Source organism: Sceloporus occidentalis, unplaced genomic scaffold, assembly GCF_023333645.1.
Source record: "Sceloporus occidentalis isolate IW3139 unplaced genomic scaffold, rSceOcc1.0.p SCAF_42, whole genome shotgun sequence".
NCBI lineage: Eukaryota > Metazoa > Chordata > Lepidosauria > Squamata > Phrynosomatidae > Sceloporus > Sceloporus occidentalis.
Genome location: NW_028317022.1, coordinates 5760387 through 5779216, shown reverse-complemented (window position 1 = coordinate 5779216; position 18830 = coordinate 5760387). Strand labels below are relative to the sequence as shown.

General features: G+C 40.0%; 1 protein-coding gene across 1 annotated transcript in view; it reads right to left on the bottom strand.

Annotated features, from left to right (window-relative positions):
- The window catches only part of LOC149289892 (monofunctional C1-tetrahydrofolate synthase, mitochondrial-like), an 85855-nt gene extending 67792 nt beyond the window's left edge, over positions 1 to 18063 (bottom strand). Inside the window, exons 1-12 of the mRNA XM_089490149.1 lie at positions 17888 to 18063; positions 13990 to 14074; positions 13804 to 13854; positions 13371 to 13424; positions 11595 to 11713; positions 11027 to 11127; positions 9051 to 9190; positions 6486 to 6597; positions 4719 to 4792; positions 4542 to 4639; positions 3621 to 3794; positions 78 to 214 (exon numbers count right to left, since the gene is read on the bottom strand). Coding sequence (XP_089346275.1) covers positions 78 to 214; positions 3621 to 3794; positions 4542 to 4639; positions 4719 to 4792; positions 6486 to 6597; positions 9051 to 9190; positions 11027 to 11127; positions 11595 to 11713; positions 13371 to 13424; positions 13804 to 13854; positions 13990 to 14074; positions 17888 to 18063 — 1321 coding nt within the window. The remainder of the gene's footprint in view (positions 1 to 77; positions 215 to 3620; positions 3795 to 4541; positions 4640 to 4718; positions 4793 to 6485; positions 6598 to 9050; positions 9191 to 11026; positions 11128 to 11594; positions 11714 to 13370; positions 13425 to 13803; positions 13855 to 13989; positions 14075 to 17887) is intronic.
- Between the last annotated feature and the right edge of the window lie 767 nt (positions 18064 to 18830).

Sequence of the window (18830 nt, the reverse complement as noted above, 5' to 3'; positions counted from 1 at the left end):
AAATAAAAAATATTGATTAGTAAAAAAATGCCAACATTAAACAAACAGTTCCATGCTTGGTAAAAAGGCAGAATTACCTTTGACACCAAACGTGGGTCCTTGTGAAGGTTGTCTAAGGCACGCAAAAGAATTTACATTTGTATGAGCCGTTAAAGCTTGTACCAGGCCAATGGTTACCGTGCTTTTTCCTTCTCCAAGAGGTGTAGGAGTGATTCTATGCAAAAAACATAGCACATACTTTTAGTTTCTCAATTGTCTATTGGAAAAACATGAGAAAAACAAACTTCCGCCAACTCTGCAGAAACAATTGTTGAGTATAATAAGAGATACAAGAACATGCCTGCTAATACGGACTATGTATTTGCCTCCAGTGATGTATTTACCCTGGGTGCCGCTGTAGGCCTGACTCACGCCAACAGCCCCAGCCCCCATCCACCCTACTCAGGTAGGATCTCGTGTGTCTTTACTGGATGCTATGGAGGCTGGGCCTGCTCCGCAGGGTCTTCCATAGTGTAAATAGTCTGGTTGGGTTGGAATAGAGATATTCCTTGTAACCGGCCCACCCAACAGCAGCACAAAAAACATGGCCTAATCAACCAAGAGGACATTCTGTCTCATTGTTTCACAACAGAGGTTCTGCCACCGCCCGAGCATACTTAGTCCCACACTCTTCAGAAATTGGTTTACTTTCTTATGTGCTGCCCGTGACAGTGGTCACATTTAGTACAAGATGTTTTTTTGATGCTTTTATTCTGTATATTCTATACCATTTTGTGTTACTTCCCATCACATGGGTATTCTTGTCCCCCATGCAACCCTCTACTCTACCTCTTTATCTAGAGTCCAGAAGGAGCTGGGATGTCCTACTATCTCATGATAAACTACACAATATGATTTGGTCCCATTGTTAATGTTTTTCTGTTACAGCCTTACATTACAAGTTAATATAGCCTGATATACGCAAATGCTACAGGCCTAAACATGCTTTCACCTGATGACACTACATGTATTTATTTAACTAACCTCTGTGTCACAAGAGGGAAAAAAAAAAAAAAAAAGTATTCTTTAGTTTGGCAAGAGTTTCAACAAAGAAAACAAACAAGATACCGATCTGGATTTTCAGGCAGCCACAGAGACTATACTGATCAAGAATAAACTACCCATCAAAAAGTCTATAACAGTAACGTTTCTTTATCCAACATAGATTCCATGGAAATATTAATATCCTTATATATCAAAAATACAATACTGTTCCTGCATGTATACCAATATATAAATGCAGTTAAAAAAATAAATAAAAAAACTGATCTTAAACTACAGAATGCCTTAAAAAAAAAACAGTAGGTTAAGAGTTATATGCTGTTAAATCTATGTCAAAAATTGGGTCTATTGAATTCAAAGACGGCTTGTGGTCAGTCAAGTCCGGGGTTGACTTGTTTGATCACACTCAGCACCGAGGACAAGCAAAGACAGCTAATGCTTGCAAAACCGCTTGCAGAGTCGCTAGAATGAAAGTTGTTGGCAAGGACATGCGAGTGAATGAAACCCCAAATTTTGCTAATTTCTGGTAAGGGCAGGTTTACCCCCAATACAAAACCATGGGCGAGGATGAGTGGGCAGCAATTCTTTCACTGAATCTTTGATTGCTTCTTTTGTTGAAGTCACATCCACTAGACTTCCTTGCAGATGAAAGGACACAAGTAAAGTGTGTTTTTTGTGCAAATGTAAGTGAGCTTTAGCTAAAACAGTTGGGAAGGTTTAAAGAAATCTTCCATAATTATATATGCATCAGGCAGGACCAACTCAGCTTTAAACCATTAAGAATGCTACATCCTAAAGCCAGAAATGTTCTGTGTGCTACACATATATATTGTACTTGTATAGCGCCAACAATTCACTAAACGCTTCTTACAGTACATACATTCAAAGGGTATGACAAAACTAGGATTGACAGCCTTAAACAAACCGATACATTAGGTAAAGAGGCTGCGGCTCGCCAGCTTTCACTCTGGAGGGATCTTTTCATTAAAATGTAATATAAGAGCGTTCCGTCAGCAGAATTGAAACAAACAAAAAAAAAACAAAAACGACATCTTTGGTAAATGGAAAGCAAAAATTCCCCATAAAAATAATCCATGGTCGTATTAAGAGAAAAATATGATTTCTATATTAGTTCCTGGCCTGTGCGAGGAAGAAAAATATGGGACCAATAAAGACTACATATAAATTTTAATGGAACGAGAAAGCAATATTACGTTGCACCAGAAAGGGGTGCAATCCGACTATATGCCTGGACAGAAACCTCAAAGAGACTTCTTTGTGTCAGTAAAACAGCAAAGGAAAACCAGAAGAGCTGTTGAGATTTGCATTATGCACCTAATTCCATAATGTATTTAGATCATATTAACAAAATATGATTAAAAATTGTAAACATTCGGCTATCTGTGTTTTTTGAGCAATCTAATGTCTTATCCAAAAGTACTAAATGATTTTTTAGTACACATAAATATAATTAGGAATCAATAACATAGAATTACAATGACAAAACCTTCCTGTCTGCATCATTTGAATTCAGTGGGGTGGGGGGGGGGGGGAGAAACACACTTTAAAGGACAAAAAAGATTCTAAATGTAAATAATAAAAATACATAAGCAGAAAAAAAAGTTAATTTAGGGATATGTCTAACGTACGCTACAGTTAGAATGTCAGCATATCATTTTCACGAAACATTTAAGACCACAAACCAAAATACAGCTGGGATGATTTTTGTCTTATGCCAGACTCTAGGCCCCATCATTAATGCATTTTGAAATACATTTAATTGCAGTCTTTGGCCATTGCAGCCCACAATATGTTTTTTGCAATAACTAAATGATTCATTGTTGTGGTGGTCAAACACCTAGAATCCTACTTACGATGAAAACAATAAATTTTTTTTAAGAAAACTACTGAAAATTTACCCGTTACAGGGACAGGTGCACAACAATACAACCAACAATATACATACTTAAGAAGTTAACCACAACCTATTACCAATACATTTTGCTGACCTGTGTGTCAAGAATTTCCTCGCAACACCAGAAGGAAAAAATATAAATCCTACAAAAAATGTAATTGATGAATACTAAATAAGCATGAAATTAATGGAAAAGACAGGCTATGATTATGCGGCCCTATAAAATTGTGATAGAGGAAGTGGTTTCGTTGAGGAGGTAGAAATAGTCAGCTCCTCATTTGGGCAACAGTGGATGGCTCCATACCACTTATTTAACACTTATTTTGAACACAGAATGGATACAACCATACCTATACGAAAAAGGAAAAAAACAAACAAACATACAAATCTTTTTAACCAAATAAAACATTCTAAAAGTGGCAATAAATGTAAGTAACAACTTGTAAGGGGTCCTGAATATCTATAGCAAGATACTTTTTTTGGGGAGAAAATCCACAATGACGCAATAGAGAGAATTACCACAACCCAAATCCTGTACCGTCAGCAGATAAATCCCCTTAAAAGACACACAATCCTAGACATTGCACGGGGCTCCTCCGTTCTGAAGTGGCCCCGGCCAATGCCCACTGCTTGCCTGGCCGGGCATTTAGGAAATAGGTCTTACCCAGCCACTAAAATGTATTTCCCATCCGGCTGCTCCTTTAGCCTCTCCAGAAGAGACAGACGTACTTTGGCTTTGGTTTGGCCGTATGCTTCAATTTCATCTGACAGCAATCCAATCTCCTTGGCAAGCATGTTGATGGCTTTTGGATTCTGAGCCCGAGAAATCTCGATATCACTTAAAATTGAAAGCAAACAGATCTTCAACTTAGTTGGTCAGCAAATAAGCACAAGATCCCAGCAACAGGATTCTCAATCTTTTATATGCAAAATATCATATTGTTTATATATTAAACACAATATTTACATTTGATGGTAATTTAATTACATTTAAATGTACAAATTATAAGTTGTCTAAACTCTTCATTCAATATCAAGGTCATTTGCTTGTACTCGAGTGTTCCTAGTATTAGTCCCACTTTATAAAGCCGGCCCGCCACTTTGCGTAAATCTTGCATTTACCGTCATCTCTACCCATGTGTGTGTATATAGATGAAAATATTAAGTGCATCGGTAATAAAACCACACTTTATGTATCCCTTGTGGGACGGTCACTTAATTAAACCTATTGTTAAGTTGCTAATTACTGTTGAATGGTTTAGGCAGCTTTTGGAAGGGGTGCGTGAGGAGAAAGGAGAGAACTTCAGGACAAGGAATTGACCAGATAATCACGCCGCTGCCACATACTTCCATAGGTCTCAGGTTCTATTAGGTGGACTTTAACCACTAAATATCTCCAAAATCCGAGACAGAGAGTATGAGAGCCAAACGTGAACCTCAGAGTCCCTCAAGCCACAGTTCCTCGTATTTATATTTTATATATACACGCACACAAGGTTTTACATCATTATTCATTAGTGTGCCACTCTAATTGCAGTTAGAATAGATCAATGAGCATTTTTGGTCGAGAAGTCTGATAGCGTACCTTGGAACAGGAGAAAGAGGTTGAAGTTTTAAGCAATGAAGGTTCCACTTTTTATATTTTTGAGCTTCAACCCATCGTCTGCTGCTTTCTGCTAAATTCTGGAAAAAACAAAAACAAACATTAAAATTATGGGTGGGCACAGACTTTCCTAGAAGAATAGCAACAGGGGACACAAACCTCCATCCTCAGAGCTGCAGCGAGCGGCCCTACCCCCGGCCCACCTATGCCATCACTCTGCTGGTCAGTAGCACCTGCATCGACAGAGCATCACAAACTAGATTAACTAAACACAAAAACCCAGATTCATGTTAACAGGCACAAATGATCTAGCATGCATTCATCAACCTGACTCAATTATAAAACCATTGTGATATTATGTTTACATTCAAACACATAGCCTATAAGGCGTCAATAAATGCGTATTGGGAACAGAAGGGGGATCAAATATTTGTCATTTTTACCATGTTTGTTAGACCTCATTTCCATATTTGATGAAACCACACAAAATTATACATCACTTTGTTCAGGAGAAGCGGTGGCCTTCTTTTAAAATCATAGACATAAAACATAATGCAATTTTGATTAAAACTTCTTCTATACTGTAGGTGCCACAACTGAACTCATCCATGCTTTACATTTTACCCTTTATTACATATTTTTAATACTAGTGGCTGAAGGGGTTTGGGTGTAGTGATTTTTCTTATATATTTTTCTTTTAAGTTTATACTGGTAGGACCAAGGGTTACTTGTTTTCCCTTTGTTTTCCCCACTGGTCCCAGGGCTGCCAATAAATGTATTTATTTTATTAATTTGTAAAGTGTTTTTATTCATTTACATTTTCCACTATTTTTGTAATTTTTATTTTCATTGTTTGTAAGGGGAGAAACGTTGTTTCTCCACCTCTCCACCTCTATTACACTGTGATCAGCAAGCAGGGCTTCAAATATGTGCGATGAGCCAGCAGGGGGTTACTGAGAGCCCAGCAAGGCTCTCCTGTCCTCGAGTGAACTTCTGGTGGGTGACAGCACTGACACTACCAGAAGGGAATGCCCGATCGCGTGATCAATAGACAGCCTGATCTCCTAAAGGTGTTAACAGGTGAGTGTTTAGCATAACACAAACTACAGAGAATACTTAAATTGTATTACTGCTGTACAGCCCTTAATCACAACAGGTGGTGTGCCGTCTTAATCACAAGAACACTGGCCGCCACTATGAATCTTTGTATAACGATAAACTAAAGGAGGCACAAGTTCAGTTACGCTTTCAGCTTGACCTTGGAGGCTAATGGAAAAATCTAATTGGCTTGCCTTGAAAACTTCTATTTGGCTTGGATGCCTTAAACCTTTTAATAATTACACAAAAGTAGACACACCATTTAACTATTCCAATGCACATTTTATGAAAGTCATAGTTATGGGACTACAGTTTAAATAACAGTGGCCTAGAGTTTATAACCATTTGACGAGGAGACCCTTTTTTATTAAATTTATTTTTATTTTCCTGCACTGCAAATCACCAACTCTGCTGGTATGCTTTTTCAAATCATGCGTTGAGATCAGGCTTATCTTTGATTATGAACTTTGCTGTTCATTATTGCCTTTGTTTTGACCTCAGCGTGAACATAACAGGAAATATCTCTTCTGATCACGCAACGGAGAGCTGCCTGGCCACCACGCAACAGCCTAAATGTTCCTACAGTAACAACTGGAGCCAATTCTCAATCCTACATATCGAGTGCATGCCCAGGCAATGACGTCCTGGCAGCAACTTAGTATCCTGAGGCTCAACTGATTGGGAAAAGGGGCTGCAAAAAGGTGAAGCTGGGTCTCCTAGCCCAAGGAGTCATCTAGAGACAAATATGTTACATGTGTTATTCGTGGCAGCAGACGACTGACCGTCAGCAATGAAATTCAGACACTTTATAACATTTTGCTCACTTACCAGATAAGTGCACATTTGGGCAGTTGATAACAGTAGTTCCTGGCTTTATCCAACTCACAGGAATCTCCTTTGGTTTTGTGCTACCGATGATGACAATGTTTGCCTCACTCAGCTGGAAAACGAAATAAATGGTGAAAACCTTGCTGGAGACATCACATTTGCTACCAAATATAATAATATAATTATGCAAAAGAAATGATTTAAATTTCCCCAATGACAGCCTTTTGTAGATTACATAGAGTGTAATTACTATCCAGGGAAAGTTAATATCAGGCTTTACGGGGGATATTTTTCTAGAGGCCCCCATAGGGACCAATACATTTTACTATCATCATCATCATGGACTTTTACGCCCTATTACAGTCACTTTGTCTATCCCTGGTACAGTCGTCTTTCTTGAGCTTATTAAATATGGTGTGAAATACTATGCATAAGCACAAAATAAAGGAGTCTCCCACAACTGAAGAGACTTATTGTCTATAAAGGAGAGAATGTGTGCTTAATTTAATACTTTGTGCTTCCAAAAAGGTATTTAATAATAATAATAATGTGATGGCCACAAGAGATTACTGGTCTTGGATAAAGGCATAGACTCATGGAGCCAGCAGTTGGATCTTAATTTGAGATATTGGGTAACAAGGAGGCTTTAGGAACTTGGGGTATCCTCTCTATTAGCCTGTTTGATGTGGACTCACTCGGTACTTCACAGGGTTAAGTTCCCCTTTAGGCTTTCACAACTTGCTTTATACTGGCTCTGAGAAAACAGATAATTCTGAAGATTTAACTGAAATTGTTGCCGATTTAAACCATAATAAGTAACGCGCTAGCTGGATTAGATCATTTCTTGGACACAATGTTTGGTACAGATAACCACAGGAGGGGCTTTGTCTGAATGTCTAACGTGAGTTCACTGTGCTACCCGGCCAGCAAATAATTTCTTTACTGTAAATTTTACGATAGCCAACGTTGTATACAGTATACAAATCCTTGTAAACCATCAGGCTACTGCACTAAAAAGCCCTGGCTGCCACAGGCGATGCATACAATGGGTCTGTAAGATGATTATCTTTATTTCTTTAAAATCAATATACCATAAATAATACCAATAAGCACATTTGTCTCGTACGCATCAAACACTAGCCAATACATTGTATAAAATGTAATCCATTTCTTGCAATTCCCCAAGATCTTCAACATCTATTGGGTATCTAATTGTGGATATAAGAGCTGTGTATAAAAATTGAGTGTATGGCAAACTTACAAAGTACTCTTATTACCATAAAACCCAACAGAATGGTCCAATCAGCAGGGAAAATTCAATAAAATAAAATTAGTGAATTTCTTTGACTTCTTAAAAACTTTATGATCTATTTTTACTGTAATATTAATGATGTTGCAATCTCTACGGGGCAGAGGTGGTAACTATAATGCTAATTCCCAAATTTTGTATAAAGTTAATATGTGGTTCAGGTAACATTAACATGATTTTGTTTTTATCATCGTCCTCTTGGCTGTCCAGCTAGATATAACTTTTCTTCCTCCTGCATGTCTTATTCTATTTATATTGGATTAAGCCCACAGGATAATCAAACGTTACATGACACAAAACAAAATGATCAACATGTAACCCCTCAGCAACGCATAATGATCTTCCTAAGCACTAAATAGAATTGAACTTTATAAACAAAATGTTTAATAAACATAAAATTTTTTTTAAACTATATGGAGAGAAAATTATTAAATCACTCACGCCATAAAGATATTTCCCAAGTTCTCACGTCATGTATTTGAAGAGCCTTTGGGAAACAAATACTTCTTCATAATTTAACATTATACAGCAATGCCAAGTCTGTATAATATGAAGGCCAAAAAGAGATCACTCCAAAATTTTGATTTCATCATTCAGATATCTCTTTTCCAAACTAATTAACCTCATAGGAATAATGGACATTTCATATGTTAAGGGGCCAACACTACGGGTAGTATGTCCAACAAACTATGAGATTGCTTTTCTTATTGTTGAGTAGAAGCTGAACACGCAGTAATGAGGCAAATTAATATGCCTTTAACACACAATTCTGTTCTCTAAAACAAGTTAATAAATGGATTGTGTGTAGACTGCTGCCATCTAGTGGTGGAGACTCTACTCAGCAGCTGAACCGAATATCTTTTTTTGCTGTGTTTGAACACACAGTGTATCAAAACACTATTAGAGAGATAGATGTATTAGTAGAATTCAGTCACTAAAGAGGGAGTTTGCAGAACAGTTCTGATTTGAAGTCATCACAATGCATTATGAACTCCCTTGCGTTTATGTGACATAGAACCCTATTTAAAATCGCAAAAAAGAATGCTACAAATGCAAACATTAAACCATTTCTCCATTCTTTTCTAGTATATGCCAAACCAATTAAACAAAAAAATAAATATTTTTCATGAAAGTCCCATGGCAAATTACGCAGGTTTACTTTATACAGATTTCAAGTGAGTCGTCCCCCAAAAGTAACGCAACAGCCACAAAGCCATCTTACCGTATAGCCCTAAAGCCCTATGCACACACTGTACCTTCTTCTGTAGCTGCGGAGCCTGCCATGAACTTATAACAGACAGGGCACCTTTCTTCTGAAGCAGGCATTGTAGGGAAGCTTCCAAAGAACCATCAGCTCCAACTGTAAGGATATTTTTCCCCTCCAAAGACGTGCCAGCTACAATGCAAATATATAAAATATACTTAATGACCGCAAGCAGATAACCAGTGCCTAAAACCGACAAACTATGTAGATGTGCCTTCAGCTGCATTAAAAGGGTAATATTTTTTTCTCAAATAAATGCAGTATTTAGAACATAATCCCTAGTGCTGCCGAATACCCAAATATTTCCTGGAAATAATTATTTAATCCAGTAACATTTTGCCTCGTTCATATTTTATGCCAGAAATTATTTGTTGTGCGACCCAAAAGAGGCACAAAGTCCATTGTCATAGAAACAGAAAAATCTTTTTCGCTCAATTAAACCTTCAAAAGTAAACAGTATGTCCCACTAAGGTGTATTAACAGTGCTATTAAGTGTTAGAACATCCACAAAAAGGACTGATTGTGAAAGGGCTAAACGTTGAATATTAAGAGTATTGGAGGTTAATACGATGGACTAAGGATGGAAGATGTAACATATTTTGCTCCATGGTGGCTCTCCATAACGTCTAACACTTCAACTCCCCAAGAATGGCCGCCTGGTTGTGGTTTACCAAAACCTTGTAACTAATTTTGTGGCCCTTTGACAGTTATTTATGTAACTGAGCAAGACATATACATCCATCCTGCATAGATACCAATTTTTTAACAATGCTTAATAAAAAAGTTTCTCCAAATTAAGCTCCGGGACATCTTTAGATTTCATTGAGAACCCGTCTCTCGCAGTTTTGGGAAACTTGAGCACTCGCCAGTCTAGGACTTCCACCCCAGGTAGAAAGCGGAATTTAAGTATTCATCTGAACACTTAAACCATAGCACTACATATGGCCTTCATAAATAGATTGTGGACTGTATGCTTGTACAAGTTTACATTAAAGCTAAACAAAAATAGTCTTGTCCGTAGCAGCTGCAAAAATGCTGACTTCAGGCTCGATTACAGCAGCTGGGCCTAAATAATTTACTATAATGGGAAATCTATCATATAAAAGAAAGAAAGAAAAAAAACACATATCCCTTACATAACCCATCTATATATAATGATAACCAGTCACATGTGTAGCTTGTTCTATGTGAAGCTAATGAAAGCGAGGACACTTCCAATTAGCCAAGACAAACTGAGTCATTCTTACAAAGAGCAGTCCTTTCAAATCTGCGGACGTCATCATGTACCGCGCCTTTTGATTGGCCCACATTTTGACACGGTAATTAACGTTAAACCATTGGAACATTCAAAGAGAAGCCTTCGTTGACCTCTGCATCTGTATTCTATTTTCCCCTCAACATACGTTAATGGGTAGAAGGCAAATGCATTGTGGGTTCTGCGGAATCCATCTTGCTCACTGTATCCTGTTCAGAGGTTCTAAAAGCTATCAACTTGCCTCACCCTTACAAAGGCTTCAATCAACCGCAATCCTAATGATAGAGGAGAGAATTTTATGGAGAGGAACAAGCATGCAGATCCTGAGACGGTTCCTCCAGTGGTACACACACAGGATTGCCACATTGACCTTTGGTTTTATGTACATATTTGATTAAATAATATATTTTCTTGACCGCTCATATACTGCAGGGTACAACTAATGTGATGGCCAACATGTAAAAAAAAAATATATATATATAAAATATATAAAATTTGGTGGAAAAATTGGCCAACATACACATAACGTGTGCCTTTAATAGCTTGCTTGGTACCGTTTCAATTACTCTTCTAGAAATAGAAATATTGTAACTAAATTTAGCATTAAAAATACTATTCTGAGAACAGCTGAATGTCAAAACCTGTCCCAACAATAAATTGTTAGTCAGTGAAGGAGCACCTTTAATCCGTGAACATATTACACAGGTCTATACCTATTTTTTCTAAAATCTCCAAGACACCATTGGCAGCGGGTGAAACAAAACCTTCATGAGCGTTTCCACGAACCATCTTTCCCAAATTAACATCAGTGACCCTGGGAGGGTGAAAAAAAAAAAAGCACGTACACAAAAAATTTATAGGCAGCAATATTAAAAGGACTGTCTTTTATAAAGTGGAAAAAATTATAGTATCACAAGTTAATTACATCTTAAAGTGTCAAGTTCAGATCATTTAAATCCTAGAGAAAAAAAAATGCTAACATTTCAAATTGAAATATGAAATAACACAGAAGTAGTGCAAATATGCTGTAATTTGCACCTTTAAAATATGAGATTTTAGATCACCTCTTATCTTGGGCATACTGAAAATATGAAATATGAAAATCAAAAACACATTAAAAAAACAAAACAAAAAAAAAACAAAGCAACGATGCCCAAAACAGGACAAACTAGATGAGTTTTTCCCCCTACATAATACATGATTCCAGCACTATTATCAATGGGTGTTACACATTGCTTTACCAGACTTTGACCTGAAAGCCATCAATAAAAGTGAATTTACCCATCCACATCTTTGTCTGGTCTTACTGCATTCAGCAATTTACTGTTTGGTTCAGCCAAATGAAGAACAAGTCCTTGCACTTTAGGATCTTCATTGAGCTTCAAGATTTCATCAATAATCTAAAATATTGGAGAAAATACATTAAGTCATCAAGGGTGAGAGAGGACCACCTGTACCAAAACAGTTTGCATCCTCTAACAATTACAGATCTAATGTCTTGAAACACATCTGGGTATAAGTAATACTTAATCGACCTTGAAAACATGTCTGTATGTTGGCGGGGCGCAATGGATAGGTCTAAAGTTGGCGTTGAAGTACACTTTCTATAAACGTCAGCTATCCAGGGCTTCAACAACGAACCGATAAAATCAATCAATAAAGAAAAACGTTGCCAACAAATTTCATTATCGATTACTTGAATCTATTTTATCGAATATAAGATGAGGGTTTTTCCCCCCCAGAGAAAACGCTCTGAAAAATACCCCTAGTTGGATAATAACACCCAGCGCTGCAGGGGACCCGGATCCTCCTCTCTGAGAGCTGGCGGGTGTCTGTGCATTGCGTGCAGACATACTCCGCTACTGTCCTCCACTTCCGCCGGGGCTTCTATGATGGAGCACCAGCGTGACGTGGCCTTCCGGTGCTCCACCATAGAAGCCCTGGCAGAAGTACAGGCGTCACATGACCTTCCGGTGCTCAGTCATAGAAGCTCCAGCGAAAGCGCCGGCCAGCAGCAGAGGTTTGTCTACGCGCATCGTAGCTCACCGGCTGCCCCTACTAGACACCAAGTAGTCTGGAGCAGAGGGGGGTAAGTGGGGGGGGGTGCAGAGTGGCATATCGGGGTTATAAGGCATATTTGGGACACAGTGGCATATAGGGGGTTATAAGGCATATTTGGGGACAGGCAGAGTGGCATATTTGTGGTATAAGGCATACAGGGGGGGCAGGTTGGGAAATAAAAACAAGAAATGCATTTTTCTCAAAGTTTTTTTTTTATTCTGCTGTTTGTTTTTAACATCCAGTTTGTTCATTAAATTATTTTAAATAAAAGAATATTTTTTTGGTTAATCGGATAAAAATTATCGGCCAACTAATCAATTATGAAAATAATCTTTAATTGCAGCCCTATATCTAGAGGAAGGCTGGTACATTTCAGCCTAAAGAGCTAGTATAACAGCCCAAATCAAATTTGGCACACATTTTAGATTTTAAGTAGTTAAGTCAATTAAAAATATATTCTGGCTTTTCCATCATTAATTAAATCTGGGCAGTGGTCTTCAACCACTGATGGTCACTCCACTAAGACATTCTGAGCACACTCGTCTGGAGGGCAGCTCGAATATTCATTTGATCCCATGTTTATCAGGCTTGAGTCGACATACAAAGCTACACTGTGCATTATCCCACCAAAAAGGAGTCGCATAACGAATAACTGTTGCGTTCCATGATTTTCTTTCAATTAATTTTTAATACCAAAATGTAAGCAAAGACAAAAGGAATGTGCAGCTAACCTTCAGCCACACACAAAATGTATTTATGAGATCAGACTTTGGTTTAAAAAAAAACAACAACATGCTATTCCTATAGAAAGTGGACTTATCGCCATGGCAACCAAAGAAAATATTCCTGCTGATTGGATCATTCCATTGGTTGCTATGGAAATATGACCACTTGTTTAAATTTGTTCTAGAATCACTTTTTATGAATAGCCGTGTGTGTTGTAACAAACTGCAGTATATGATTTATTTGCACAAAAGAACCCCCCAAAAAACTTACATCTTCACTGCGGCTCTCTTGAGGGAGACATACGTGAAGGACACCTACGCCGAGCTGGGGAGGGAAAAAAAGAAAAAAAAAAAGGAAGGAAGGAGAACATAATGTTCTTGCTCAAGTACACACAAATCTCATTATTACAACCGTAATTCAATGACAAGCAGCGTAATGCTACCAACTTGAGATCCCGGCATCTGAATGGACACTTTTTCCGAGTGTGGCTAAGAAATACAGAAGTCAGAAATAAATTCTTCTTGGCTTTTTGGTTTGGAGTGTCTCTTTAATGCAGGGTAGCAAACAATGCTACAGTGAAATTTAAAGATGTGTAGAGAAAGGTTTGTGAAATACGTGGAGGGACAGGTGGAATGAAAAACATAGCATTAAAATAAAGAATTACAAAAAGAATTCCTTGTTCGATTGAATGGCCGACTCTTACCTCTTCTGCAAAGTTTTTCGTTGTCTCCAAGGTCAAGTCATCCACACTCGCCTTAAATAGAAAGTAGTAAACATCAGAAACTGAATATATCCAAACATAAAACGTATATATATTTTATTCATGGGCATTAGTTTGGGAAAAATACAGCATCCAAGAAAACAGAACACAAAAGGAAATAGATCTTGCCTGTATTATGGCGAGAACAGGTTTAAAAGAAGAGTTTTGTTTTTGTAAGGTGGTGAACTTGTCCTTGGAACGCTGGATAATCTCTCTGTAGAAAAAAAATAAAATAGAATGTTAAAATGTGACGGGATCATGCAGTTTGGGAGCTATGCCAAAAATACTAAGTCCTACCCTGGTCACATATCATATGAACATAGACCCACACGCATGCCACTTCTTTCAAGCAGCTGGCGAGGAACCCAACTAGAGATCAGTTTCTTATAAGGCAGCCGTCTTAAATGTCACTTGGCTAGCGACATCATAAAGAATCGATATATGTAACTAAATATTCCCTATTTCATTCTATACGCATCATATATAATTGGTATTTAAAGCATTAATACATATTAATATGTCAACCTACTTAGAAGGCATTTCTGTAGTGTATTCTTAAGGATTTAATCACATTAATTGTTTTGCTGTATTTTAATCAATTATTTATTGTATTAAAACATCTAGTCCTCAAACACTTAAAGGGACCATCAAGCCAGTCCAGGACTGGGGGCTGTGCACAGGGTGAACGTGCGAGGTTAAGCACACTTCATTTTTTTACGTGTCACATGCCGGTAAGCACCTTTTACACCTCGGACCCCTCCATGCACTTTTTATTTTTGTATGCACTAGAACCAGCCTTTTGGCTAGGTGTGTGGTGCATACAGGAAAATACTGGGGCTTCCTTGAGGAGCACTTCGTAAATAGTTTTTACTTCACACAAATTTGTACTGTTTTTTGCACAGAAAACGTGTGGTTTTTACTTTTTTTGATATTTAAGTTTTGTCGCTACAATCGGAAGCAGAAAGTGAAACGGACGGACACAGTACACGATTTTTGACACACTGAAAAGCCACGGTGGAGCCAAGTCCCCTAAAAAGGTCCGTTTTTTTCTGGTGAGGAGGGCAGTAAGGTAGATTCTGATAAGGGAGGGAGGGATATTGGGTTAGATAGTGAGAAGGGAGGGAGGGAGAGGGGGGTAGATCGTGAGAAAGAGGGTTGTAAGAATATTGAAATAAAGAGTGAGATAATAAATGAATTAGTGTGTGTGTGAATTGTGTGAAAGAGAGAGTATTAATTAGTGTGTTTATGAATTGTCTGAATGAGGGAGAGTATGAATTAATGTGTGGATGAATTGTCTGAATGAGGGAGAGAATGCATTAATGTGTGGATGCATTCATGAATGTGTAATTGATTTGTGTGAGTGAGAGAATAAACGATTATGTGAATGAAAGTGTCAATTGGTGAGTGACTTTAAAAGTGCTTGTGTGTATCATAGATGTATAATTGATTTGTGGAAAGGCAAAGATAGCACAGGCAAGGTGTTTATGGGAAAAAGATAGGACAGGCTCTTTGGAGACATGGTTGACTCATGCTGTGCTGTTTGGAGCCAAAGATGGCAAGTCTTGTGTGTTATCTGGTTGCTGGTCAGGTTCTATGTGGGCAGTGTGGATGCCAAGGCTGGCTTTGGGATGTGCAACCTGTGATCTGTGCCTGTAATTTATGTGGTTTTATCTATACCTTTAATTCCCAGTTTATATGTGAATTCCAATTTATCTATACATGCAAAGTTGGGTTTGTGTGTTAATGTGTTGATCTATCCATGCTATGCCATGTTTCCATACATTATTTATGTATGCAGTTATGTAGGTTTGTATCTCTTATTCAGTCGATCTATACATGCAAGTGCTGTTTTATGTGTTTATTTGATCTATACGTATTTTTTGGTGCGTGGAGCGGGTTCCAAGGAAATGCTTGCATAGGGTCCAATTTTATCAATATAAAATGTATTGGCAGCAGGGTCTAACATTAAAGAAACTGAGCGATTCAGCTGTTATTTTGAAATCGTATTTCAATCATAGTCTTTACTTCAAAGAGATAAGTACATATTATTTAGTTAAAAATGCATGTCTAACATATATATACCGTATTGGCTCGGATATAGGCCGCACCCGCATATAGGCCGCACCCTAAAAGTAAGCTGCTTTTTTAATGAAAAAAGTTTCTGCCCCCCCCCCCGAGATATGCTGCCACTCTGTCCCAAAGATGTACCCCCCCCCGAGATATGCTGCCACTCTACCCCCCCCCACCCCGAGATATGCTGCCACTCTGTCCCCAAGATGTCCCCCCCCACCAGACTTACCGGTGCAGACTCCAGTCTTGCGGGGCCGGCGGGGGACATCTACACATAACACGTATTCAACTTCCGGTGCTGGCACTTCCGCCGTGGGAAGTACCGGCAAGGAAGATTGAACGTCTGCGTGAACACCGGCAGCGCCAAACGAGCAGAAACAACCTCCGCTGCCGGCACGTCTGCAAGATGTGCTTAAAAAATCTCCCCTGCCGGGACTCCCCCCGTGGGAATTCCCGGCAAGGGAGATTGTTAAAGCACATCGTGCAGACGTGCCGGCAGCGGAGGCTGTTTACGCGCATCACTGCTGCCGGTGAACGTACGTGCGATGCACTTGGACAATCCCCCGTGCCGGCACTCCCCCCGTGGGAAGTGCTGGCAGGGGAGGCTGTCTGAGCACATCTGAGAGTAGGATACAGGTCCCCTGCACCGCTGCGGGGGATCTGTATCCTTACCCCACTGCCTGCCCGGCGCCCAGGACTGCATGTCCCGGGCATCGGGCACTAGACCCCGAATATAGGCTGCACCCCCACTTTAAAAACTTAAAGTGGGGGGGGAAAGTGCGGCCTATATTCGAGCCAATACGGTATATGGGGTTTATTCGTGAGAGCGAAGAAAGAGAGAGCGCGAGAGCGAACAAAAAGAGAAGAGAGGAAAAAAAGAAAAGATGGAGAGATGTCAGATTTGTAAATGAAAGTGATCTGTAAAGGATTCCATGAAAAACACACAGGTGAGAGTTTGCACCGTCTACATTTAACCCCTTAAGGACAATGGGCAGTCTCTAAACCCATTGAAAACAATGCATGTACAGGCTTTGTCATTAAGGGGTTAACAGAATTTCGGCGTTGATCAGTCTGAGGGTGCAGGGCATAGAGTGACAATAAGTGAAGCAATAATAAGAGCACACTATAGGCCAGCTGAAGGAGTTTGGAAGCAGGGGTTGCATCACATGTGCCTGCCTCCTCCCCACGTGGGAAGATGGATGACATCCATCCGGAAGTCGTGAACATGCTTTCTAGCCGCAGGTATGGGGCAGGAAGTAGCATACAGCCGGGCAGCTTCGCGATGCTCCTACTGCCTTTTGCTGCTAAATCTGGTTATTCCACTCCGTGTGCATCATGGGCATCAGGACCCAGGAAACACACAATACACCACTGTAACTGTATATCTACGGCGTATTAAGAGTTAAACGGTAAATATTAGTCAATAGACGAGGGATGGAGTGCAGCGTAACAGCACGTAACTGCAGCCCGATCTGCGGTAGCAAGGTAAATAGAATAAGGCAGCAGTACAGTGACCCCATTCATTGGCAGCGCTTCCCGGCAGCCGGTGCCAAGTTCAGCTCAGTTCTCCAGGCATGCCACATGTTGCTGTCTGCCATTTAGACGGCCCTTCCCCAGTAAGTGTCATATATCTGCCCCCAGGAGAAGCCCCAAAAAGCCTCATGACATATATCTCCTTCTAAACCCTCATATGGTGGCATCTCACCCACTGATGGCTGCATCAGATCACGCGCATCCCCACGTTTTCAAACTTGATCATGACCTTTTGTGCCACGACACACACTGTCACGCATCACTCGCGAGTCTGTACGGTACATACGTGGCTGGCAGCCCCCTGCACTGGGCAGCAGAGCCTTACAGCTCACTATAGTGAAAATGCCCAGCGGCAGAGTAACAGTGCAAACCCGCATCCCTGGCAGGAGAGACCTAAAGCGCTGTCCCATTACATGCCCCATACCTGGCGGTAGAGCCGTACTGATCATGCACGGATCTCCCTGGGGTACCAGACGATAGTCGCCCATCCTGACTGCCGCTGCTCGCCCCAGTACTTGCCGCTCGGCTGGCGTGGCCTCTGGGTGCTAACCCAGTGCCTGGCAGGCGGTGGGAGATCCGAGTAAGAAGCACCGAACGCATGATGCCCAGCCCGATGAGTGAGCAGCTCCCCCCGGGATGCGAGCTATTACAGAACAGGGAAGCGCACCATTCGCGGAGGCCCCGCCCACCACACATAAGCTACTTCTCTTAAAAGGGCCGAGCCTGCCTATGTTGGGAGCTGGGATACTGTATCAGTGGCGTCACGCCCTCATAACGTAAAGATAACAACATAAACATAACGTAAACATAGCCACGAGGCCATACGCAAAGTCCGATTCACAGCAAAAAAGTTTACGGACTCATTGCAATACTGGCGCTACCGTGCGGGGGCAGCTTTCTAATCTGCGCATGCGCACCGGAGGGGTCCTCCGGACCATGCAGGTGACTGTGGAGCAGTCGGACGGAGTTCGCTGTCGTTAGTAGCAAGTTATTTGGGTTACTGGGTTTCGCAAATGGTGTTTGCAGAGCTGGAACGCTTTACTTACAAGGACTTTATGTACGGAGCTAACTCCTATGACTCTCAGTAATAAGTCACTGTTAAAAGACTCATGGCACCCCGCATCTGTTTAAACCGCTTATCCTTAAAACTCTCCGCTTCACAAAGCGATCACTTCAAAGGTTTGGGGTCACTTAGAAATGTCCTTGTTTTTGAAAGAAATGTGCAATTTGGCCATGAAAATAACATGAAATGGATCAGAAATACAGCGCAGATGATTTTAATTTTGTAACTGACTATAGCAGCTGATAACGGCTGATTATTAATGAAATATCTCCATAGGCGTACTGAGCCCTTTATCACCCCCATC